This window comes from Macrotis lagotis, chromosome X, assembly GCF_037893015.1.
Source record: "Macrotis lagotis isolate mMagLag1 chromosome X, bilby.v1.9.chrom.fasta, whole genome shotgun sequence".
In the NCBI taxonomy this organism is placed as follows: domain Eukaryota; kingdom Metazoa; phylum Chordata; class Mammalia; order Peramelemorphia; family Peramelidae; genus Macrotis; species Macrotis lagotis.
The window spans coordinates 330843389-330870522 of record NC_133666.1 but is presented as its reverse complement, the minus strand read 5'-3'; the positions used below and the strand labels follow the sequence as shown (position 1 = coordinate 330870522).

The window sequence follows — 27134 nt, the reverse complement described above, 5'->3', positions numbered from 1 at the left end:
AGATTTAAAATGTTCTTCAATGATGTGCCTGTTCAGGCTTGTGAGCATGTCTGTACAATTGTGTTTAAAAAAACAAACCCTTAAGTATCTTTCCTCGCTTTTGATAGGTATGGCGAAAGTGCAGAATGCGTATCTTCACAGTAGCTCAAATGGATGACAACAGCATTCAAATGAAGAAAGATCTTCAAATGTTTTTGTACCACCTGCGAATTAGTGCTGAGGTTGAGGTTGTTGAAATGGTAAGATAAACTTTGCCTTTTCATTGGAGAGATTTTTCTAGAAGCACTCACTTTGGGATATTTCTATGTGTGTTTGTGTATGTTTGTGTGTGTGTTTTTGCATGCACACATGTGCACACTCATACACCTACACACACACACACACACACGCACACACCTTTTCTGCATCAGGCCTTTCAATTTGAAAGATAACAGGTCTAAAGAGATCTTCTCACTTCATAAGAGAGTACTTGAAATTTTCATTTCTTTCACTCCATCTGGGACTTATGAGATAGCACCAAGAGAAGGGTTTGACTTTTTAATATCACTTTGATTTCTTTCTCCATGCAGAAATGTTATAAGAATGGTGAGTTCTCTGACAGCGGTGACTGTTTTTTTATCAGAATATTTCAGAAATTCTGAGGTGATAACAGTGGTGATTTTGAAGTCCAAAAAGTCAGAAACACTAGTTGGCCTCTTTAGGAAGATAAGAGAAATTTTAGATTAACTATACTGATATCTCTAGGATGTTTTATCAATTCTTTAGAACCCATCTCTGAGGGACTACCAGTGCTAATAGGAAAGATATGGAAAGCGCATATGGACAGTGTAGACAATCATAGTATCAGAATTCCTTCTCCCCCCCCCCCCCCCACTTTTTAAGTCACCTTCTGGAAAACAAGTGAGATAGGGTAATATTCTCTAGCTATATATTTTATGGAAAATGTCATTGTCAAAAATAAAATATTGTCTCTTAATCTTGTAGGTTGAAAATGATATTTCAGCTTTTACCTATGAAAAAACATTAATGATGGAGCAAAGATCCCAGATGTTGAAGCAGATGCAGCTTTCTAAGAATGAAAGAGAAAGAGAGGTAAACAATTCTAGGACTTTTCTGTTTGGTTGTATATTTTCAAAAAAGTACTTGTTATTTATCAGTATCCAATATCACTGATGGTTTCACACTTAGAGAAATGTTTATGGAGTGTTACTAAATATTAAACCTTTTAAAGACATACCTTAAACTTAACTTTTAAAAAATCTTTTTTCAAAACTATAATGTAATTACTAGGACATTTGATCTTTCAGCACACTGCAATTTTAATCTTGAGGAATGCAACTGAATCAAGTCATTTGCAACTTAAATTTTTTTGATATTTAACAACTTAAGAGTTTGCAGGGTGTATGTTTTCCCTTATTTAACCTCAGACCCATCTTCTTCCTACAGGATTTCATAAGTTTGCTTTTAACATCTAACATTCTAAAACTTTTCATATCTTAGTGGCTTAAATATATAATTTTTTTAGAGCTGAATCAGCATCTTTCACTGACATTATCCTTAGGCTCTACTACTTTAGTAAGGTATCTAATTATTTATAGATTGCCTGGAGCCTTGAGTATCAGTGCTTACAGTTTTCATTTTAAAATAAAATAAAGGGGGGGAACCCATCATTTAAATTCAAATGACTACATACTGTCCAAAATCTCACTCCTGAAGGATGAAGCTTCAAAAAGACTCTTTTCTCCTTCAGCTATGAAAACATTACTGAATGAGCCCAAGTCTTCCTCTGAGGAATACATTAGGGAATAATAAGATGAGAACTAGAATTGGTTGGCCTGTCCTTGTAGAAGAGAATAAGATATTAAATTTCATTGAAATTTAAAGCACCTCCTCTCATTCAGTTATGATAAGTTACCATGTAAAGCACCTTGAGGTGTATAGTAGTAAGGTGTTCTGGCTGGGGGTGCTGCCACTTCCTCCATCCTTTCTGGCCAAAAATGGAATTGCATAAATGAGGCATCACTGAAGTTCCTGAGTCCTAAAGAGGAACATGTTTAAAATTGTGCATCATTTAGAAGATGGCATACCCTGATCCACCTACTGAATTTATCATGCTCTTCTTGTGCCTATTGACTGACATCTGTACAGATGTCTTTATAGAGTTGTCATCCTGTTGAATAGTGCAATAATTGTACTGTTGAATTTGTAACTTTTCATCACCTGCCATTGTAGTTGAAGAATTTTAACACACACACACACACACACACACACAGACTTTAAGAGATTAATTGCTCCTGTTGAGGTAACAAATGCATAATCTCAAAGTTGGAGGAGACATCAAAGACCATTTGGTTGATCTCACAGTTGACCATGAATCCCTTCTATATTATCCCCAGCAAATGGTTATTCTAGTCTTTATTGAGTAGTTTCATCCATTTTTGGACACTTACAATTGTGCCTGCCTCCATTTGTAGGTGTTCCTTCACTTCAGAGTTATTATCATTGTTATCATTGTAATCACACATCTGATCCCCATTCCTATGACCCATTATTTGTTAGTGAGTTTTTTCTTAATACAAGTTTAAATTCTCCTCTTTTGAAATTTTTGCAATTCGTTGTTCCTATGTTTCTTCTCTGGGACCAAATTTCACAGATGCACTTTAACTAAGATCACAGAACTGGTCTGGACATTGGCAACTCAAATCTAGGTCTTCTTACTCCCAAACTAGGAATCTTTTTACTAGAACACACCACCTTTCATAGTTTTCCTCTGTAACTTTATCCCATGATTTTTTTATTCTAGAATTGGAAAAGAGGATCCTGACCTCATATTTGCACCCTCTACCCACAGCTGGGTTAGTTTGGGAGGTTCTCAGATCCATTTGCTTGAGAGACATGGAACACAACTCCCCTACAATTTCATGGCAGCTGGTGATAGTTTGATTTTGAGATTTAAGTTCCTTTTTTCCCTCTTGAACTTTGTGCAATCATTAGGCAATTTTTAAGTGCTTATTATGTACTTTAAAGTGCTTATTAGGCTTACCTTTAAAGTCTGGGATCAAGGGGAGGACAGAGATGTCTTTTTTTTAAAAGAATTCCCAGACAACTTCTTGAGCCAAGTTTCTGAGGACTTCAGTAATAAACCTACTGACATTATGCACAAGGACTGATTGCCTCGAGGTTCACTTCTGAAAATTCTCATTGGTGTCTCTCATGTCTGTAAATGAGGATAATTGAAAAAGTAATCATTTCCCATTATAGATATTTGGTGTTGAAGTTTGGATCCTGTTGGTAGAGTGTGCATAATAATGAATAACCTCTTATCCCAAATGTGGTTACAAAGAATAACTATTTAGGTATACAGAGTGGGCATAACCAGATGAAAGGGACATGATATAGGTAAGTGGTTAGTAATTGTTAAACTTGGAAAGGCAAGACTTGTGGTCATGGCTTCTTGTCTACTTTGATATGGGCACTTAACCAACCAACCACATGGTAATTTGAACCAGTAAATAACTCGGTAGCTTTCATTTTTCTCCTGAAAATATCTCAACTAAAATTAGTATTGTTGGAGAATAGGGTTAGGGTTCTTCCTAAATAAGCAGCCTCCGGCTCAATACTGTTTGATTTTATTGCTAGTTGAATATCACTTTCTTTTCTTTACCATTTTCAGGTATTTTTCATTTGAAAATGAACTGTAATTGGGTGTTGTAATTGGTCTACAAATGGCAGAGAAGGGTAAATCCCCTTGAGTTAGGGGAATTCTGAAATCGATTGGGTGATCACCCCCATGGCAGTGCACCCTTCAGGGTAGGTGGGATAAACCTGCTCAGGTCACAGGTGAAAGAGGTCAAAGATGTTGCACTTGCCTCACAGGATCAGATGAATGTTCAACGAGTTACAAATCTTAACAAGTTATAACAGTGTCTGAAAAGCTAATCCCATTAAGGGCATTTATTTGCTCCTAGTCAGAGGGTTTATAGGTGTATGGTACCTTCTCTGGGAAAAAAAAAAAAAACAAAAAACTTTTTACTAAGTCTTTACTCCTTCTTCCTAATTTCATTCCCTTTTCAAACCCCAAGCTTCAGAAAATAGCAGGTGACTTGAAAGACCTTTCCTGCCATGCTTTTCCATTTGAATGATTCATGGTAAAGGTCAGAGATTCTCTGATGTGCCTAGTATCAGAGAGGTTTTACAAGTATCCTTGTATGCTGATTTAGTGAGGGGAAGGGAGCCGCCAGATGAGACCATAGCCTTCTTTCATTCCTCCGCCTCCACATGCTTCTGCCTCTGCCTTCACATCCCTTATGATGATAAGCTTTCTTAAGGTAAATCACACAGAAGCTAGCCCATATATCCACTGAGACTATAATTTGCCCCTTTATATAATTTGAACAGAGATGGGCTAATTTACAAAAGCTCCAGTTGGATTTGATGAAGTCAACCACTATGACCTATCACATTAGGCAGGACCTTTTTGGATCATGTGGTTAGGGTTTTTTTTTCAACAAGGTCAATGTTCTTATATCTCCAGAATTCTTAGGTCCCTAGCACTAATAGAAACTTGGGCAGCTAGGTGGTGAGGTGGATAAAGCACTGACCTTGGAGTCAGGAGGACAGGAGTTCAAATCCAGCCTCAGATACTTACCATTACTAGCTGTGTGACCTTGGGCAAGTCACTTAACCCTGATTGCCTTGTATCCAGAGCCAACTCCAGTTGTCCTGATTCATATCAGGCCACTGGACCCAGATGACTAGAGGGGAAAGTAAGACTGGTGACTTAGCACAGCACTCTTTACTCAAATCTAGTTCATGTGGCAGCTAGGTGGCGCAATGGATAGAGCATGGGCCCTGGAGTCAGGAGGATCTGAGTTCAAATGTGGACTCAGACACTTAATAATTGCCTAGCTGTGTGACCTTGGGCAAGTCACAGCCCCATTGCCTTGCAAAAACCTAAAAAAGAAAAATGAAGGATAAACATTATTAGTAATAGATGCTTATTACATACATGTTGAATGAACAAGCAAGTGTTCCTATAGCTACTGTAAACAGTTCTTAAAACTTGTATTTATTCTTCCCTTTGTTAGAGAATTTGACTTTACCAAAACACTATAATCTAGAGGAACGTCTTAAAATATGGAAGATGTATCTATTCCACTCAACATAAGTTCAAAGACGAAAAAAAAGGGGGAATATTTGTACTCTTCCCTGTTATCTGGTTCCCACTATAGTCATATTCGTCTACTTGGGACATCTTATAATTTTCTGCTTCTGAAAAAGGCATGTTATTTACTTCAAACACCATGGACTTGAAAGTATTGCATGTCAGATCTCTGCTCATCCCCAGTAGAAGCAGAATGTGAGTGATACATCTATATAATCCTTTACCTGAATATGGGTGAAAAAAAACTGGGCAGCTGATGCTAGTGATAGTTATTTTCATTTCACTCTGACTCGGGGACTTAATATTACCTCTTTGGAAGTGGTAATAGAGGGTCATTGGGGCACTATATCTTTTACAAGACTTCAGTTCCCTTACAGAAACATTCGAACACAATGCATTTACATTCCAAAAAATTGCACATTAATAAAAACCATAGACTTGTAAGCTCTTGGAGAGCAGAGACCACATCTTTTCCTCCAGCATCCAGTCCAGTGAATGTTCAATAAATACTTGTGTGGTTGATTGTGATCTGTGTCTAAGGCTCAGTAGACAAGTTTGCATATGTGATCCAATCTGCCATGATTTAATGTTGCTAGTAGCTCTTTGTAAGATAGAAAAAGAAACATGATAAAATGAAATAATTTTTAATGGTTGATATTCAAATTATATTTTTTGGGGGGAGGGGGTCCTAAGAATTTGATGTAGATGTAACCAACTACTTTTTCTCCTGAGGGAAGAAAACTTATGATATTATCTGTGTTCAAGTGATATCAAATGTAAAGTAGTAGTAGTAGTGTTGGTAGTAGTAGTAATAGTTAAAGTAATAATTGCAGTAGTGATAATTTTTATTCTAATAATACAATAATAATACTTTTTAAATATGAACAGATTGTCTTAAGAATAATAATTTCTTTTCTTTTGTCTACTTTTACCTGGTGACCTTGATGTCCCAGATTCAGAGCATCTCTAACGAGTCTCGATGCTCTATCAGAAGGAAGAGTCGCTCTAGTCCACAGTCCATTGGTCAGGATGTACAGGCCCTGCTGCCTAATGACAGTCAAGAGGAAGAGGTAGTTTAAAGTTGTCCTGGTTACATATTCCATCCAATACCAACACTTAAAGTGCCACGACATTGCATCCTGGATTATGGTGACTAAGTATTATTGTATTTTTCAAAACCAGGCTCAAAGTATCCATTCTGTTCAGTGAATTCAACAATCTCAGAAACTGAAATATTTTACTTAAAAATTAATTGTTTCTTTTTTCAGTTCTTAACTATTTTCTTGTTAAAATACAAGAGGGTATATTTAATTCAGACACATTCTGTCTTCTAATTTTATGGACTGATACTTTATAGACTGGTGTTTTTTCTTACCAGCTCTTGAGGTTTCCATTGTGCCTTGGTACTTTTATAATTCAAAGAAAAATCTTCATAATTCAAATCCATCTCTGGAAAGGAATTCTTAGGGGTCTTCCACAAAGCCTTAATTTTTACAAATGTGGAAACTGAGGAACAGAGAAGTTGAATGGCATCCAATATGACCCAGGGCAGAAACTGAATCCATCTTTCAGATCAATTTCTCATTCCACTGCCCCTCACACACATTTTGTGTTTTAAAGTTATTAGACTGTTGTGTTACAAATATAACCATTTGTTTAGAATCCTCAGGATCTTGTTATTTGGACATGGATAATGTACCTCACATTTGCAATACTTTCTACTTTTAAAAGTGCCTCCATATGTTTGCTCATTTGATCATCTTACCACCTTGGGGAATTCAGCAGCCTTTCTTTTCAGAAAAGGAGACTGAGACAGAGAGGTTGAATGAGTTTCCTAAGGTCACCCAGCATGTCAGTGACTGAAAATAAGATTAGAATGCAGCTTTTAGAAATGCCCCTCCTTGTTTTCCTTCATTCTATATTTTCCTCTAACTTCTTTGCTGTTCCCTTTAGGAATTCATTACTAGGGTCACGTTATACACAATTACTTCAAGCTTCTCAGACTAAAACTCTCAAACCACAGAAAAAAAATATCATTTGATAGTTTTTTTCCCAGAACTCCTTTAAGACACAGTTCTTTTCCAGTGATGACTCAAGATTCCCTCCAAATATAAAGGAACTCTGCATTAAATAATATTAAAATGATTTCCATTCAGCTTTGGGATGCAATTTGTATTTTTATTTGAATATGATGGTATTTAATTTGGGAGTTTATGATAAGCAAAATAAGTCCACCCAGACAGCTAGGTGGGACAGTGGATAGAGTACCAGCCCTAGAGTCAAGACCTGAGTTCAAATCCAGCCTTACTTAATATTTACTTAGCTTGTGTGATCTTGGGCAAATCACTAAACCCCATTGCCTTGCCAAAAAAACAAACAAAGAGAGGTCCACCCACTTGTTTTCCTATTCTTTTTGAAACTAGAATTATCTCTTTAACTGATGCAAAGTACTGATTTAAAAAAAAGGTGCTCTTCATTTGTGCTTGCAGCTTTATTATACCTCTCAGTGGAAGAAAGCCAAGCTGCTAATTGGCAGTATTGATTTAAAATGAAGTTTAAACTTTTTTCCTACCTGTTGGACGATGAATTTCTATTTGGATGTGCTAAATCACTTCCTTCCTAACTGTTAGATATTGAAATTCATTTCAGACATGCTAAATTTCTAGATTTCACAAATAAGTTGTAAATACAAATTTTCATCAGAGACCATTGTCTTGAAAAACTAGGAAATAGATTTGTTTTACTTCCTTTTTTGGTTTCATAATCTTATTCTTTTGAATGCTTCTGTGAAGAACTTTCTCATCCTATGCATTTGTCTGTAGTAGATCATATCTTTGCATAAATCCAACATCAATGATCTACCCTGCTATATGAACTTCTGAACTTCTTCAGAACTTCTTATACTGTGGCCATTTGTGGATTCTCATGTAGGTTGTGTCTTTATATCCTCTTTGTGACTGATCCATCTTTGCCAGTCACATTTATCCCTGATAATGTTTGTTCTCACTCTATTGCTAATAAGATTTCATAGGTGGCAAGCTATGGCCTACTTATGTCCATTCCATATCATTCTTTTGCCCTTGTTTGAATCTCCTGATGTCATAATGTGCTTCAAATTGTCATTATATGGCAAACCAGAAGACCAGTAAGAGATTATTTTTATGTCATTTTGACATGGAGAGTACTATGATTTGTCACAAAAAAAATTGATACGGATTTCTGCTAATGCCTTGGTCATTTATTAGGATACTTTTTTTTTTTTTTTTTAGGTTTTTGCAAGGCAAATGGGGTTAAGTGGCTTGCCCAAGGCCACACAGCTGGGTAATTATTAAGTGTCTGAGACTGGATTTGAACCCAGGTGCTCCTGACTCCAAGGCTGGTGCTTTATTCACTACACCACCTAGCTGCCCCTCTTAGGATACTTTTTAAAATAGAGTCTATTTTTCCATTAATAACATCTTTGTGGACAACTATGTGATTCAATGGATAGAGTCCCAGGAGTCAGTAAGACTTGAGTTCAAATCCAGCTCAAGATACCACTGTCTATGTGACCATGGGCAAGGCACTTATCCCTATTTGCCTCACTTACTCATCTGTAAAATGAGCTGGAGAAGGAAATGGCAAACCACTCCAGTATCTTTGTCAAGAAAATCCCAAATAGGATCACAAAGTGTCAGACACAACTGAAATGACTGAACAACAGCAAAAAGCATCTAAATACATAATGAAACATCTCAAAATGAAATCACCCAGTTGACCCTCCTTTCCTATCCCCGGGTTCACTCAAATAGCTTAATTTTAAAAAATCTTTCTTTCAGCTTCTGTTGATGTTTTGTCTGATTTATCATTGATGAAACAATGAAATGAGCCATTTTACCTTTCAATTGTCAATTAAATTTTGTGATAAAATATGGCACTTTAAGTGTTTTTCCTGTACAAACAGAAATATGCCCATCTATATAGTTTTGTGACTATTTTGTTCTCTTCCCACCTGGTGCAGATATAATTGCCTGATTTCATTTGGAATAGTCATATGAAATCAAAAGCTTTAATTATAACTGCTGAAAGTTTTTTTCCCCTCTTCTGTACCATTTTTTTATATTTTAACGTATTTGTTTTCTAGATCTTGTATGTCAGGTTGCAGCAGAATGGAAAATATTTTAAGTCCTTATTTCTGCTGTAGCTTTTTTAGGGGACTTATTTGAATTGGATGTGGAATTTATTTTCCAGTGCATTTCAATGTAACATTTTCAGAAATAACGTAATGAATTTCCTACTCTTGATGAGTATGGTCTCTTCTGATTTATCTGAGTATGCTTTAAAACAGCCACAGACTTCTGGCCACTATTGGGGTCAGAAATCGGAGTAATTATATCAATATTTATAGTAAAGAAGACTGGCAGGATTCCCCTCCAGTACTATGTGATTTTGGGGGAGAAGTGCAATCAATCTGGCACAGTAAGATAAAACAATTGATGTTTACTGTGAATTAAAGTTATATTGCAAAGGTGTCCCAGATGTCTGTATGTAGTAAGACCTTTGGGAAGGATATTCAACAGAAAACTAAACTAAAATGTGTTAAACCAGACTGGCATACTCTACTCACTAGAGTAGGTTGAATGCATTTCACTGAATTACATAGCTGTGGCTATCTCTAGGAAGAGATATCCAACTTCTTTTCCTTGTGAAAGGTGTTCCCTTCATTTAAAAAATAATTGTGGGCCAACAGTTATGCTTAATGAAGCTCAATTAGCTATGAAGCCTTCATGTCCTACTAAAGAAAATAAAAAATTTAACAGGTGCAAAGTGACCCCCCCCCCAAGAGCCAAGAAGATCTTGCTTCTAGTCCTACCTTTGGCATGGTGGCTATTGTTGACCTCTACTACTCCAGAAAATTCTCTTAAGACACTAAAATTTCTCTATTAAAGAGAAGGTGCCCACCTTTGTTATTAAGAATGAATTTCTTTGTCTGGGAATGCTATAGGAATGAAATCATGGGTCTAGCCTAGGGTTCTAGGTTAGATCCTTTCTTATCCTACTAAGTTTCCTATAAAGATTCAATAAGAAAAGCTTTGGGGAAATAGCACAAATTTGTCATCATTCCCATCTTTGATGAATTAGTTATTCAGCTTTCTTCTAACTGGATCAACTTGATTTTATCCTATGTCTTGTAGGAGGCCTCTATAAAATCAGATTAAATGACTGTACATTGTACTAGTATTTGAATAATTACCTAATTTGTTTACCAGCATGCCTACATTTTTAGTTGAAGTTTAGAAATGAAGGCAGCCACAGAAAAACATGAATAATTTCCTTGAGAGGAAAGACATTACTAATCCTACCTGATTTCATAAATTTATGGCCTCAAGACAAGAACTTAGATTCTCTAGTGCTTAGAAGCAAATTATTTTTTCCCTTTGGGCTGGAAAAAGTGAGTGATTTAAAATTTGGCTTTTCTTTTTGTTGTTGCTGTTGTTTTGGTGTTGGATAGAGAAAGGTATGGGGAAGAATTACATCCAAATTTTTTGGCTGATAGAGCAGGCTTTGAAATTAGTGCTAGCCTGGTTCCATCTCCAAACACCACAAAGATTCTTAATCTCACTCACTCATAGCTAGCTCTAGAATTTGGTTGTTGGCACAGAGTTTGTAGCAAGCTGTGGACAGTCCAATCTCACATCTTCTCAGATGAAATATACTATTCCAAACGCTTCTAAATTTTTTTCAAGCCATAATCAAAATTAATGCATTTAATAATTCACTCAGTAATTAAATATAATCACAATATTTAGCTTTTCACCTTCAAAGCCTTTTGTAGGCATTAATTAATCCTTATAAGTTCCCTCCAGGGAGGTCAGGCAAATGTTTGTTTTACAGAAAGGGAAACTGAGGGACAGATGCTTATAAACCTCTTATTAGTCCATGGGTGAGGTGGAAGGAGATGGGGAGCTTCCTATGTCTATGAAAAGGAAATTTCCTGCCTTCATACCTAATTTTACCTTGATTTGTTAGATGTCGCATAAAAATATGTTTATTTTTGATGCTATTCAGGTGGCACGTCTGTACAATACTGTTTGTGTGTGTGGGGGGGTGTATGTGTGTGTTTTATAGAGCATTGCATTCTCTATTTAGCTCCTTGCTACCCTAACTGTTCTTGATTTATCTATTGCAAGGCTGTCTTTTATTCATGACATGAAGAGATCCTAGGAATGGCTCCTGTCCCGTTCCCCCCCCCCCCCACTCCCCTAAATGGTTTCACTGCTACAGTGCACCATTAGAAGACATAATTTTGGAGGAAGGCATTTGTATGTCCATATATCCTCTGAGAAGGCATGCATTCTTTTTTTTTATATTTTAATTTCATTTTTCCAACTACATTCCATGAAACCCTTTCAACATTCATCCATTTGCATATGTCATAACTTACACATTTCTCCACCACCCTCCCTTTCCATCCCCTCACCCCCAGCTGTGAACAATATGGTAAGAGTTGTACATGTTTACCCATGTATAACATAAAAGGCAAGTATTCATAAGAATTTACACTTGGGCTATTAGTCATCCTGAAGTGATTGATTGAATCTATGTCATTATTATGAATAGAGTAAATTTTGATTGGTGTGAGAACAGGAAGTATTTTAGAGCTTGGTTACTGCCTACAGACTGATAAGGATCAACGTGAATGAAAAGGCTTTGATAATTAGAGATGAACATCAAGACCCTTGCCTTCTGTTTAGGAAATTAAGGGGGAAGCACTCTTAAGACTGGGACTTCTCACTTCACAGTCTTGCCTATAGATTTAATCCAGAACTTGATCCATTTTGGGGGTCAAATTATTTTCAACCATTATTAAGTTTTATCAAGCTGTTGATGCTTCTTTGATTTTCTGCAAATATTTAACAATTGCTGAACTTTAAACAAACTCTCCTCTGTTGCTGTTTCCCTCCCTTTTTCTCCCTTAGGCTCAATTAATACATGACAGAAACACTGCTGCGGTGGCCAGGACGAAAGCAGCGGCTACACCAGAGAAGGTTCAGATGACCTGGACTAAGGAAAAACTGATCTCTGAAAAACATAAAAACAAAGACACAAATGTAGCTGGCTTCCGAGACATTTTCACTTTGAAACCGTGAGTAGATGTGTTGACCTTTTGGATAAATCTCTATGTTATTTAGCAAAAATAACATAAAAAATGAGATTTAATTGACTATTGGTTGTCAACTAGTACTGGGAATTCTAGTTGCCTGGGGAAAGTTAATTTAATGCACATTAAGTGCATACTATGTGTGAAAGCCTGGACTAGAATGTTCTCTATAAATGATGGGAAGCAAGGAATCAAGTATCTACTTATTTAGTTTTCCCTGCTATTCTAATTTTTGCAGGAAGACTTGAAAGATATGAAGGGATATGACTCCCCCCCCCGACTTCAAATATAATCAGAGTAAATCAGAGTAAGACATGCCTAGAAATAAGGTCTCACTATTGCTTACTGGTCCATTACTCCCAAACCATTATTCATTATTTTGTATGCAGACAGCCTCATGAATAGAAAAATTGAAACTTTTGGTTATGTGGAATTACCCTTAAATTAAATTAAAGGACATTTTGACCTCTTTCCCTTCATGATGGATTAGGACCTGAAATAATGAAAAGTTCAGTTGCTTTATCATTATTACTTTTAAATAAATTTATGAAAAAAAGGATGATTTTTACTTATGAGTCAGTCCATCTATGGGTCTCCTGTGGGTGGCTCAGAACTTGTTTCCTACTCACACCAACATTTTTAAGATTTCTAAATGCAAGATTCCCTGTGAGGATGTGGCATTGTCAATTATTCAAGGTGAATAGCACTCTGTTGTCCAAAAAAAAGGGTACCAAGGGGCATAGAGTTCTGCCCTAGCAGTAAGAGTTAAGCCCGTAGGAGGATAAGCCATTTTCTCTAAAGAAGGCACTTACTTGCCCAGGTCCCCAAAAGCTTGAGCCCCAGGGAATTGTTTTGAAAATGTACTGTGTTTATTCCTGAAGTAACAATTTTTTATATATTTGTTTCCTTTCCATGTAGAGAATGGGGAAATCTGTAAGTCACATTTGATTTATTTTAGGTTGTTTCCTCGTTTTCTAGTGTTTTGCATTGCATGTCTCCTTCATCAAAGTCCCTTCCATGAGTTACAGTATAGATCTGACCCTGTGTTGAAGCATGTGAATGTGACTGGCATAATGTCTCCTGCAAGTTTGGGCTTTTTTTTGGTTTGTTTTCCTTTTCTCCCACCTCTAAAGTTACCCATTCTTTATAAGCATATATAAATTTATCATCTGGATAGGGATCACTACACCCTTTGGAAAATTGCAAAACTTTTGTCAAATGTTTGGTCCCTCAGGTGCTTTTCCTTCATGAGGGGCAGAAGGATGTTTTTCCAAATCTCTATTTAATCACTGCTGTAGATCCCAACTTCAGGTGTGTTAAGAATGCTTGGGGCAAGGGAAGAAGTAGTTATTTTATGATCTAGTCAGTCATATGTGCTACCTAGAAAGAAAGGCAGCCCTTTTGAAATAATTAAATCACCATGATTTATAAAATGGCACTATAAAAACTCATCACTGATTTTATTTGCATATGAAAAATGAACCAGGATAAAGAAACCATGTGATCATGGTAAATCTCGAATAATTTTCACCTTTAGTGCAAATGTGTCTTCATTCTTCCTTCTTCAAATATTTATTGAAACAGTAAATGCATTTGCTACCATCCTTCTCCTGGAGAGTTTTCCTCTGTGAAAATAGTCACGTTCCACTTAACCATTTTTCATTCCTTATTGTTTTTAATATTGAGATCTTTTGTTTTTATTTCATCTTCCTTTCCTGACCCCATCCCTAGCAAACTATTTCTTGTTACAAAGAATTACACCAAAAGGAGGAAAAAAAATTGTAGCAAAACTAACATCAGCTGAATCTGATAGTATATGCCATATTACACTCCTTTAGTCCCCCTCCCCCTTCTGCAAAGAAGGGGAAAAGAGGTGCATTTTCTCATCTCTACTTACTTGACCAGGCTTGATTGATAATTATATAGCATTTGTTTTTGTCTGTTATTCTTTCTTCTTTTGACTTCCATAACTCTTATTCTGTTTATTGTTTTCCTTGTTCTACTGACTTCACTTTGAAACATTTCATATAGATCTTCTCATGCTTTTTTCTTCTATTCATTATTTCTCAAGGAACAATAATATTCTATTTCATTTACATAGTATCATTTGTTTGGCCATTTTTCCAGCTGATAGGTCCTCTTTCTTAGCATTCTTGCTCCCCTAATTTTTTTAATGTTTTTGTTACAGTTGAAAACAGTGAAACTTCTTTCTGTATTAGTTCTCCTTTAAGTAATAGCAGCATGCCATAAGGTTAATATTTAATATACCAATTAAGAGCAATTTTGCCTGTTTAGAAATTGCAATAGCATACCAAATTATCATGAATGGTAACTTTTGGTCCATTAACTAATAATATGCCTTTGTTAAATATATTTAAAGTACTAAAGAAAAGGGAATTCCTCAAATTAGTTCATCAGATGAAAAGTTAGTCCATTAAATGGCATATCTTCTTAAAATGTGCCAAAACCAATATTTAAAATAAATAAAAAAAACTTTGATGCATCTGAAAATCTTTGTGTTTTGGGGGTGGCTAGGTGGCACAGTAGATAGAGCACCGGCCCTGGAGTCAGGAGTACCTGAGTTCAAATCTGGCCTCAGACACTTAATAATTACCTAGCTGTGTGGCCTTGGGCAAGCCACTTAACCCCATTGCCTTGCAAAAACCTAAAAAAAAATCTTTGTGTTTCTATAGTTGTATCTTTGGAGGGGAAAATTTTGACTGTATTCATGGATCATTATCTTGTAATTCCCCAGATATCAAGGATGATAATGCTTGTTGATTTTTCTGTGTAATTAACTATTTCAAGGAAACAATTTTTATTTGAAACCATTTTTATGTCAAAATAATCCAAGTTAATTTGAGTAGTCAAATTTTTTTAAGATGAGTAATTTCACATATTTTTATCAAAATCTATTCATTTCAAATACCTTCTGACATGGAAAAAAGAATAATTTGGAATATTCTCATTATGTAATTGGTCAATCTTTTTCCATATTGTCTTACTTTTTACTGATGTGTGGAGGAACATAGATTTTTTGAAGAGCTATTTCTAAGGGCAGCTAGAAATCTTCCTGTCTAGCTAATGGGAAATTTGTGTACTTAACTCAAAGACAGTGATGCAAATAAGTTTGAGTATGCTTTCACCTTGATAACTTCTGTAAATCAGCAGAATAGGACCCAAGCAAGTGGTACTGAAAGAAAATTATTTATTCCATCTGTATTTTTTCTGTCCTTCTGTTCAACTTTGACTGGATATGGCATTTATCCTATAGATCTTTCCTCAACTTACTCAGAGATAAATAATTGTTTAGAATGTGAGCTTTTCCACTGTAATCTCCACTGCGTAAATATATTTTAAAAATACATTCTTTGTATTTCTGTAGTTATGCTTACCAAGCTGAAAATTGGATTTTAAAAAGGAGTGTGTGAACACTATCAAGACTATAATCCCTCATTCATTCATTCAACAAATGTTATTTTTGTTTCATCTGATTATGTTCATTCTGCCTTTCCCAATACTTTTAATAATCAACAAGTATTTTTTAAGCATCTGCTTTGTGCCAATTACTGGATAAACAAAGAAAGGCAAAAAAAAAAATCCATGCTCTCATAGAGATCAGAATTTATTAGGGGGAGAGACAACTTATAAGCAACTATATATAAACAAGATCTATACAGGTTAAATGGAAGATAATGTTGCTACCTTCTTTTACTTTATTAAGCGGGGCTGGGAAAGGCTTCTTGGATCAATTGGGGCTTTAGCTGGAACTTGAAGGAAACTAGGAGATGAAGGAGAAGAGGGATAGCCTCAGGGCATGGGGTAAAATAGTCAGTGAAAATATCCAGAATCAGGAGCTAGAATATGGGGAACATCAAGGAAGCCAGTGTTATTACTCAGTTGCAGAGCATGTGGGGAGGGTAGGAAGGAGGTAAGTTCTGAAAGGACTTTGAATGTCAGAGGATTTTGTATTTTATCCTGGTGGCAATAGGAAGCCACTGGAATTGACTGAGTTAAAGGAGATGGCATGATTAGACTTGCATTTTTGGAAGATCAATTTAACAGCTAAATAGAGGGTGAGTTACAATGGGGAAAGTCTTGAGGCAAGCCAGGAGAGCATTTTTTTAGTCCTTGTGAGATGAAGGAAGACCTTCATTGGGATGGTGGTTGTGTCAGAAGAAAGAAGAAGACATATATGAGACATCTTACAAAGGTAAAAACCACTGTATTTGGCAACAGATTGGGAGTGAAGTAGAGAGAGAAGTCATATATATGACTCCTAAGTTATATGCCTGGGTACCTGGGAAAATGGTGGTATGTTCAGTAGTATTAGGGGGGAGGTTTAAGGGACAGATAACAAGCTCAGTTTTGAATATGTATATCCAGTTAGAGATATCTAAGATGCAATTGGGAGATAGCAGTCTTGAGGAGAGGAGAGAGTTAGATAAGTAGATCTGGAGTTGCCATCATGGAGATAAGATTACTAAGCAAATAGAGGTGAAAGAAGAGAGGAGGATCTGGGACAGACCCTTAAATGATAGCTGCAGTTAATGGATTGAACTGTATGGATGAAGATATGGCAAAGGAGATACCAACAGGTAAGAAGGGACCCAAGAGAGAATAGCATCATTAAAAACTTGAGAGAAGCAAATATCAATGGGATGAGAATGATGGATAGTGTCAGAAACTGAAGAGAGGCCAAGAAAGATGAAAACTGAGGAAAGCCCAATATTTGACCCTTAGGGGGTCATTGGTAATTTGAGAGTTAACTGTCTTAGTTGAATTATGAAGTTAAAAGCAAGACAGTAGAGAGTGGACAAAAGGAAATGGAGCCGCCTATTTTAGACAGCCTTCTGGAGTATTTTACCACAAAAGGAGGAGAGATGTAGAATACATAACTAGTGATGATTAATGGATCAAGTGAGGGTTTGGGGGGAATGGAGTTGTTGACAGCCAGGAGCCAACCAGTAGTTGGGGAAAGATTGGAGATGAATGACATAAAGGGGTTGTACAGGGTATAGATATCTGTCAGAGTAGACAGAATGGCGGTAGGATCACTTGTGCATGTAAAGGAGTCTGCCTTGGCAAAGAGGTGCTGTGAGATAAGAAAAGTTCCTTAATGATACCTAAAAAAGAAGATAGCAGGCTAATGGCCTCAACAATATTGAGAATGTTGGTTTGGACTTTTCTTCATCTTTTCTCATAATTCTTTGAATTTTAAAAGAAAATTTCTGAGATTGGGGATCTGAACTTCAGAATATGAATTCCTCCATTCTTATAATCTCTTTTTGTTAGATCAGTCTTTACTACAAATCAGTTTATCACCATTTGTTACAAATATCTAACCTAATTATAGTTTTGTCTTCTCTGCATTTAAAAAAAAGCCCACTGATGGTAGGAATGCTTGGAAATTAAAATTCCATCAAATGTGGCTATCATCTTTTTTTGTCTGTCATTTTCAATAATTTTCTCTTCAAAATATTATTTTGGTTCAAAATATTTATAGGTATTTCATAATGTACCTATAATATACATGGACTAATTCTTCTATCAGATCTCATTTCTTCTCCATTTTCTGTAACAATCATCCATTTTTTTATGTAATTGATCTATTCAAAATTTGTGCTGCTAAAGGGTTATTATTCTTCTGTTCTCAAAAAAGGACCTTTATAATGCTCTTTATCTTTTTTACTTAAGAGCAAGCTATTTAGTATATATTTCTGGTGTATTATAAACTTTATATTAGACACACCTTTTAAAAAGGTACTATTCATTGAATTGACATGGGATGTTGAAAAAGGACTATATCCCTGAGTGCCTTAGGAAGAAAAATATGCCTTCAAAAGAAGTAGACAGTTGAGAGATAACTGTTTCCCATGTGAATCTTCAAAAATGCTCATTTTGAAATGGTTCTTTGGCATGCATACAAAGAGAACCTTAAAGATTCAAAACCTTAAGTTTTATTTGACACACTTGCAATTTTCCAAGGAGTCTGGTGTTCCAAAGAATTTATTGTATTTTTTTACTACCTGTTTAGTGTCTCTAATATCCTTTTTTTTTTTTTATAAATTGATGTATTTTCTAGTCAGAAGAGAAATATTATGAACTGTGGGTCACCTTTGTACATTAGACAGATCTGCAACCAGGTCCTAGTCTAATGAATTTATTATTCCATTTACTTTATAAAACATCATTAATAGTTTTGTTTACTGACTGAAAATTAGATAAATATTCTGCCCATATGTATTGCAGCACAAATAGCACTGAACTATGAAGATTAGGAGACCTTGGTCAAATCATTTAACTTATAACATTCCTTGATTCTTAAGCTCATACTTGAAATGATAATAGGTGCACATGGTATATTTGTGTGTAGGTATATACCTACAATTAGTATCATGTATGCATTGCATGTGTACCTGAATATATATTTACATGTATACGTCTTTAAAAGGAGGTTAATGGTAGCACTAATCTCCCAGAATTCTTGTGAAAAATGCGATACGATAGCATTTGTAAAGCACTTTGCAAACTTTAAGGAGCTATATAAATGCTTGCTATTTTGCATGTATAATGTATTATCCAGATAAATAGTTCAGAATCTTACAATGTCTTGAACTATATAAATAGACAATATCCATTTTTCCCTCTTCCACCCCCATCCCTCCAATTCATTTCGACTATATTGGCTGGATTAAAAATAAAGGAAACAAATTCATAATCTTATTCCTGATGATTAGATTTTAGAATTGGATTGTGAAGTTTAAGAAAAATTAATTGAATGGAGACATGTACTGTAAATGCATATTGCCAAGCTTGCACTGCAAACCCTTGTGGGTTAGCCGCTTTTCTTTTTTTAATTTCCATGTGGCTTTTGTTACCCAAACCTTGCAGGATATAGGCATTTTCTTAATCTAAACATGTAGAATACCAGTGTCTTGTTTTCTGTACATTAGATATTAGTTTTGTAGTTAATGTGCATGCAGCTATGTATTTAATAACAATATTAGAGTATCTTAATGCAATATGACTTATACATACCTTGGATTGTCTAGAGTTCAGACTTTCAAAAGAATCTTTGAGGTGATAATGGCATCAATGACTTTCATACTGGTCAATTATTTTATCTCTGGGTATAATGACAATTGTCATTCTCTCTGCTATATTTACTTAGGTGGTAAGTCATAGTTTTGTTTTTCCTCCATAAAAGATCTTAATAAGCCATAATACAACAGGAAAGTTGGATTAAGGAAGATAATGCTGGATAGTGATGGTATGATGTTTTTAATGATTTCTGTAAGATGATAAAGCATATATAGTGCTTTCCCCATGATGATCCTGTGAAGTACAAGTGATTTCATCATCATTTTACAAATGTGGAAATTGAGGTTTGCTGACAAGTATTGAGCTGAGACTTGGACTTAAGAATTCTTTTATCAAAAACAGTCCCCTTTCCCACAATGACTTAAGAATAACCTGTACTCAGGATTAATTGAGGACTTACTAGCATGAAGAGATCACAATAATGGGTGTTTCTTATGGAAAAACTGGTTGGCCATGGGTTCTTACTTTAACCTTAAAAAAGCAATGACTATCCATTAATCTCACCCTCTAGAAACCAGTCCAGTGTCAGGAGGATGCAAACAGAAGTATCCTTGAAATACATTCATTTTTTTTAAATCAAGTTTAATAAATTGAGATTTTTTTCCCCCTATATACTATAGTTTGCTTTGTAAAATGAGATTAAATTGCTTTGCAAACCTTAAGCATTCATATAAATGCTAACTACTGATTATAATTAAGGAGAAAAATTGTCTGATTTCAAATGTTTAAGCATCCTGAAAAAAAAACTTTTTAAAAAATCTCAGCTAAAATAATAGGATCATAGATTTCAAACTGGAAGGAACTTCAGAGGCCATCAATGTTTCATTTTGCATATGAAGAAACTGCCCTCTAGGGAGGGCATGATTTCCTCAGAGTCACACATGTAGGCACCAAAGATGTCAACAAAATGCTTAATTTGTAATGCATGTAGTAAAATTATGTCTGTTGCCATGATATTGCACAAGTATATTTTCAGGATAAACATGATTTGCCATTAAGATCACAGTTTTTGTTATCTGGGAAATGAGAAAGTTGGCCTCTTTCCCTTCTGTAGCATGTGTGGTATAGAAGTTTTAAGAAATAATTTTATAACTATTCTGTTCCTCTTTCAATGTTTATCTGTAAAATATGTCCAAAAAACCACTAGAAATATAGTAAGTCTAGCCACCCTCTAACACAATCAAGACTTAGCATCATGCATGTATTATTACTTGTCTTTCTGTATGATTGTGAGCCTCAATAAAGTACTTTTTAACTTAAAAACATTATATGAAGTCAATTAATTGTCAAAACAACTAAAATATGATATTTTAAAACATTATGAGGTTATTTAAATATCAGAGCAACTAAAACATAGTATTTGATTTAACATGCATCTGTGATTTTCAATATTATCATTAGCTGCCTGTCTAGACTGAGGAAGTTGTTTGATTGGCTGATGCATCATCATAGGATAAGTAGGAATAAGAGAAACTGTGCAAGATTAAAACATAGCAGGGTAGTGATAACTGCTTCTTTTCCTCTCACCCTCTAGAAACCAGTCCAATGTGAGGAGGATGCATACAGCAGTGAAGCTTAATGGAGTTGTCCTCAACAAATCCCAGGATGCCCAACTGGTCTTGTTAAATATGCCTGGTCCCCCCAAAAATCGACAAGGAGATGAAAACTGTATCCTTTATTAATGGATTTTATGCTGAGGTGTACATATAATAATAATCTTTTGAAATTTTGTGTTCATGGGGTCATAAATTTAGAACTGCCAAGGACTTTGAAGGCCATTGAATTCAACCCACATTTTACATGTGAAGAAACTTAAACAAAATGCAGAGGGTTGCATAGCTAAGTGTTAAGGATAGAATCTGAACTTTGGTCTTCTGGCCTCTGAGTCCAGTACTCTACTCACTGTCCAATGTCTTAGGTTTTCTGTAAGAGGAGTTTTCTGCCTGAACAAGCACCTTTTCTCAGCAATGTGCTGGGGATGTAAAGAGAAATGGAATTGTCTCTCATCCTCAAGGAGAGTCAGTCTTCTCAAAGATAGCTGTCTTTGGGAACAAGAATCTGCATAATCTTTGACCTTTTTCACCACTTCTTTGTCTAATGCACATTAACATGAGGTTTTTAGTAGAGCTGAGTAGAATCCTAGGTGCTAAAATAATAATAAAAATAGTTATTTATAGATATCATTTGTAGAAAACTTTAGACTTCAAAAAAGCATTTTACAAATACTATCTCTTATTCATAATAATCCTGGAAGAGAATGTACTCTTGTTTTTTTTTTTCAAGGCAAATGGGGTTAAGTGGTTTGCCCAAGGCCACACAGCTAGGTAATTAATTACTAAGTGTCTGAGACCGGATTTGAACCCAGGTACTCCTGACTCCAAGGCCGGTGCTTTATCCACCATGCTACCTAGCTGCCCCTTTATTGTTGTTTTTAAGATAACTGGTGGAGGCGGGGGGAGGGAGGGGTTTGTTTTTTACTTTTTTTTTTTAGTTTATAAGTTTTTTTTTTAGTTTGTAATCTAAATTAATTCCATTTATTCCAAAATAGGTTTATTCCAGGGCAAGAGCTCTGCCCACTGTATATTTGTTCTTTGCATTTCAAGATAGAAGGTGATAATAAGGCACAATTTAGAATGAAGAGGTGAATCCCATCAGCAAATATTGAACTCCTAAAATATCAGAAAAATAGTGTCTATTAGAAATTTAAGATAAGCATAACAACATATAATGAGGTGGGAGGGGGAGACAGAAGGAATGCAGAGATTGAATTACAAGAAAATACTAAATTAACTCAATGTACTTTGCTTGCCTAATAACATTTAATGGAAAGTGACATTATCCTCCAAATATTTGAAAAGCATGAAGGAGTCCCAGGGGCATAAGTAAGAATAATAGATGGGGTGAACTTGAACATGGAAAACTTTAGCCTTTATCAGATAAAAATGTCCAAATGGTGATGATAATTGAAATACCAATAGACGATTGAGAAATAGTGGGGTTACTTGCCATATCTGAAAACTGGATTTGTAAGTGAGCATGGAAGGGGGCCAGGTGATTTTGGCAAGTTTTTTTGGACAAAGAAACTTAAGATTATATTCCCAAATCACTAATGTGTTGTTGGACTTTGATCATTGTATTTTAACCTCTGAGCCTCTGTTTTTCCCCATTATACACAAGAGAGAAATAGTATTTCCTACATTACTGTAGGAGATGGAAGAAGACTTATTATAAAGTGGCATCTGTTCTTGAGATAAAGGACTAAATAAATGTACAACATAGTCAATATTCTGAACATTCTGACTTGAAGATTTATGCTACTGCTTTTCCTGCCTTTGAACTGACCATTCTGTTGACTTAACATCCCCATAGAACAGCTTTTTTCAGATCATGCATCACAGGAAGATTCTCTTTCTGTCCAATTAACTAGTGCTCTCATGGATTTGGGAATTGTAAGGGCCCTCTAGGGGTAGGAACACTGTTGCTTTTCAATTGTTTCTTTTCCTTTCCTTTTCTCTTTATTTGGTACTTTTATTGAACACCTATTTACTGTGTACAAGAATTTGTAAAGGGAATAGATGATTCAAAGATGAAACCTAATCCTTACCCTCAATGAACTTACAGTCATTATGGGACATCATATCAATTCACACATATGAAATAAGATAGAATGAAATATAGGTCATAAATGAAGGAAGAACAAGTCTATACTGGTTCTCTTGAGTCCTCCATTTCTGACTCACTGGGAGGGTTAAAGTTTTAGCATTGATTGTGCTAGACTTTAAATAGTAGGAATGTCTTCCACCACCCTCCTCCTTCCTCACTCTCATCATCCCTGAAGAACTTCTATCTCATAGTTTATATGAGCTCCTTCTTGAAGGAGCGGTAAGGAAATTTGTACTTGAGTGCCCTAGAGAGCAGGAGTTGACTGTAAGTTTAATGTTAAGTTTTGGTATGTCCACCTTTGGTCACCATGGTTCACTTGGCTTGTGTGTAGAGTTAAGAGTCATTAAGAAGGTATTCCTACAGATGGAGTATATATTTATAGTACAGGTAACCAAACACCAGCCTTGATAACACAGAATTTGCTTTTTAACATCTAAAGTCTTAACAAATAATTTTTAAAAAATGAACTTGAATTTAAAAAAAAAGGAAGGTTGAAGATTTAAAATGAATGAGGATATAAAAGACCTGAAAGCTTACCAGTGTATAAGATGTGGCCTAGGTGTAGTTATGAATTTTACTCCTCCTTTCCCTCCTCCCAATCCAATTTTACTTATCTAGTACAATACAATACAAAAACAAGATCAAGAAGTTCCCATTCTAATAGAGGAGATGATATACAACTGTATATACCAGTTAGATATTCTGGACATAGAAGGAAATCTCAGTGGGAAGAGGCGAGAAAGGATAAAAATAAAGAGCTGTTATATGGTGAAAGGAACATTGATATCTGGGATGGTTGCTTTTTCCCAGTAAGCTGTAAATTCCTTGAAAGTGAAACTATTTGGGCTTATTCCCCCCCCCCCCCATGCTTAAGGCATAACAGGTACTTGTTGAATTGAATTGTTTTCAAAACAGTGATTTAACTATGAGATTTTGAGACTGTTTAGATTTCATTGATTCATATCCCCTATCTCCTACTCTGAAGCAGCTAGGTGGTGCAATGTGTAAAGCATTAGATAGGACTCATTCAAATCAGTTAATCTCTGCTTGCCTCAATTGCCTCCTCTGTAAAATGTAAAATAGTGCCTTCCTCTCAATGGTAAGAATCAAATGAGTTAATACTTGTAAAGTGCTTTGCAAACCTTCAAAGTTTTATATCAGTATAGATATCATTATTTTCATGGATTGGGTAGATTTAGTTGCCTTATTATGGAAACTAAAATAGCAAGGCTAGTATTTGGTTTGTACCTCTTAAGTAGTTGTTCACTGTTTTTTAGATCCTATTGGGCTGATTATATCTTAGAGTTTCTCCACAAATTTACAAATATTTCAAATGCTAATAATTTTGTGATGCTTTAGATTCTGGTTTATAAAATAATATGTCATCATCTCTCCCAAATAATTGCACCCAATTTTGAGGTTCTGACATGGTATCATTTATTTAAGATTAAAGAACTCTGACCACTTGTGGGGCAGATTCATCGACAAGGAAATTTGGGATGGGGTGGAGCTTGTTGATAATTAGCCTAATTATCATGGTTCATTGCATACCCTTCCTTCCTCATCCCCCTAGCACTTCTTGCAAAGGTCCTGTGCTCACAGTTTATCAAATTTTTTACTAGTGTTCCCTTGGTAGTATGCTTCCCTTCTAAGGAACAGGTTGAGAGAATGCAGAGACTAGCCCCCATTGAGGGAACTCACTCTTTTCATTGGGAAAATGTGATACAGCTTATGTAAGTAGTTCTTAATAGAAACCAGAAACTGAAATATTTCCTTGAAATAAACAAAGACCTCAAAATTGGAAGCAATTATCTAATGCCTTTTCCCAGCAAGCATTCTGATTCCCTCAGATGGCAGCAGTCCTTAACAAAGAAATGTCTCCTCTTGGTCAGTAGCCTTCTTCAAAGCCCGCCATGCCTGCCCTTGGTTTTTCAGCTACTCTGTGGAGCATCATGGTTTGCCTGGTAGCTCACTCTGTCATGAATCATAGCCCTGTTTTCAATTAGCTAACTATATTCTTAGGTTACCTAAATGAGCTAATCTTGTTCATTTAGGGCATAGATGCTGTAGTTTAAGTTTCTCCCACTATTTATCATCATATTCAAAATTTAAAACTAACTTTCATAAGCCCTAATATCCTGTCTCCCCTATCTTCACCCCCCATTCCCCCAGGAGCCGCTTCACTTCCCCCATTTTCATTAATGAAGACAAACTTGGGCTAGAACCAGAAAGAAGCTTCTAGTACAAAGAGTCAAAGGGCTTGAGTTCCAATTGTACTCTGCCACTTAGTACCTTGGTGACTTTTTGTTGTTTTTGTTTTTGCAAGGCAATATGGTTAAGTGACTTGCTCAAGGTCACACAGCTAGCAATTATTAAGTATTCTGACTCCAGGGCCAGTGCTCTATCCACTATGCCACCTAGCTGCCCCTTTGGTGACTTGAGAATTTATTTAACCTCTCAGCCTCAATTTCCCCATCTGTAAAATAAGGGGTTTGGACTATATGACCTTTGAGATTCCCTTCCAGCACATAATGGTTTTACTTCCTCTTTTGTAAAGCTATTTTCCTCAATTACATATAGAGATAGTTTTCAACATTCATTTTAAAAAGTATTTTATTTATTTAAGGCCATGGGATTAAGACTTGCCCAAGATCACACAGCTATGCAATTATTAAATGTCTGAGGCCACATTTGAATTCAGGTCCTCCTGACTTCAGGGCCACTGCAACACCTAGCTACCCCTCAGCATTTATTTTTGTAAAATTTTCTCCAACCCTCCCCAAGACACCAAGCAATATGATAAAGGTAATACATGCACAATCATGTTAAACATATTTCCATTCTTCTCTCCTTCTTTCCCTATATTCTGATTTGCTTTTCAATAATTACTTGATTTAAATGTGGTGATGAATCTTAATCAGTACCTTTTGTTTCAGTTGAAGCTGTCAGGAAAGTTAATCTTAAAACAAAACTATAGATAATAGTAGAGTTTGTTTATCAGATTGAAAAGTTGATAGTTCTCTCATTCCTCTTCTTTTTCAACACCCTGGACCAATGATGTACCTTAATTCTTACCTCACAGACATGGAATTCTTAGAAGTTTTGACAGAAGGACTAAACCGAGTGCTTTTGGTGAGAGGTGGAGGCCGGGAGGTGATCACCATCTACTCCTAGGGCTGCTGGGGAACCATCCAGAGCTGTTTGGAACTTGGTGGCACTGATGATTTAGGCGGATAGAAACACACTGGACAAGCAGGTCTTGGATTCCTGGAAGTTGAACAGTTGAAATGTTCCTGTGTACTTGAAATGATATGCCAGCTTGATCTGCTGATCTAGATGTTAGGCTTTTTTTACAAAAAGAAGTGATCTGATTTGTTTTTAAACCTAGGGGCAAAACTCTTGTTAATACTGAAGAGACTTTATCTGTCTGCACTGCTAAATAAAAATATGGGGGAGGGGGTTGGGGATAGGAAACTGAAGTATGAATGTTTGTGTGTGTGTGTGTGTGTGTGTGTGTGTGTGTGTGTGTGTGTGTGTGAGAGAGAGAGAGAGAGAGAGAGAGAGAGAGAGAGAGAGAGAGAGAGAGATTAAAAGGAATTACAAAAGGCCACCCTCACCTGATTTATTTGTTGTATCTGGAATATAAATAATCATGTTCTCACTACTGTTTTGTATTATATGTTGGGGGGTGAACCTGATGGGATCTTTAAAAAAAATTCTAAATTGATTATGTTTTTATTTTTGTTTTTTAACTGATGCCAGGAAAACAACTTATTCAGTGATGAAGTTGGCTAAAGCTGATATTTTCTGATTTTGGATTCAAACTTTTTTGGGATGTGCCTATTAACAGTCTTTCTAACTGTTACATTTGAGTTTTATTAGCTCCAGAACATGGATTTATAAGAAGTCCACTTTTATTCTTGCTGTTTATTTTCTGGGTAATGAGAAATATATTTTATAAAGAAGTAAACTGGCTATTTTTTCATCAGTCCCCCTTCCCCCTCCCCTTTTTCCCTTGAATCATTTGACCAGCCATATTAGTGTTTCTATAAGCATCCAAAA

General features: G+C 35.7%; 1 protein-coding gene across 6 annotated transcripts in view; it reads left to right on the top strand.

The window, feature by feature from the left end:
• The window catches only part of SLC12A7 (solute carrier family 12 member 7), a 283362-nt gene extending 256697 nt beyond the window's left edge, over positions 1-26665 (top strand). For 4 of the 6 annotated variants that reach the window (XM_074201693.1, XM_074201694.1, XM_074201696.1 and 1 more), the window contains exons 20-24: positions 108-239; positions 985-1092; positions 12124-12290; positions 20944-21077; positions 26155-26665. In XM_074201693.1, the coding sequence (XP_074057794.1) occupies positions 108-239; positions 985-1092; positions 12124-12290; positions 20944-21077; positions 26155-26246 (633 nt within the window). In that variant the 3' untranslated portion in view covers positions 26247-26665. The other 2 variants (XM_074201698.1, XM_074201697.1) reach the window with 2 other exon arrangements.
• Positions 26666-27134: the final 469 nt, after the last annotated feature.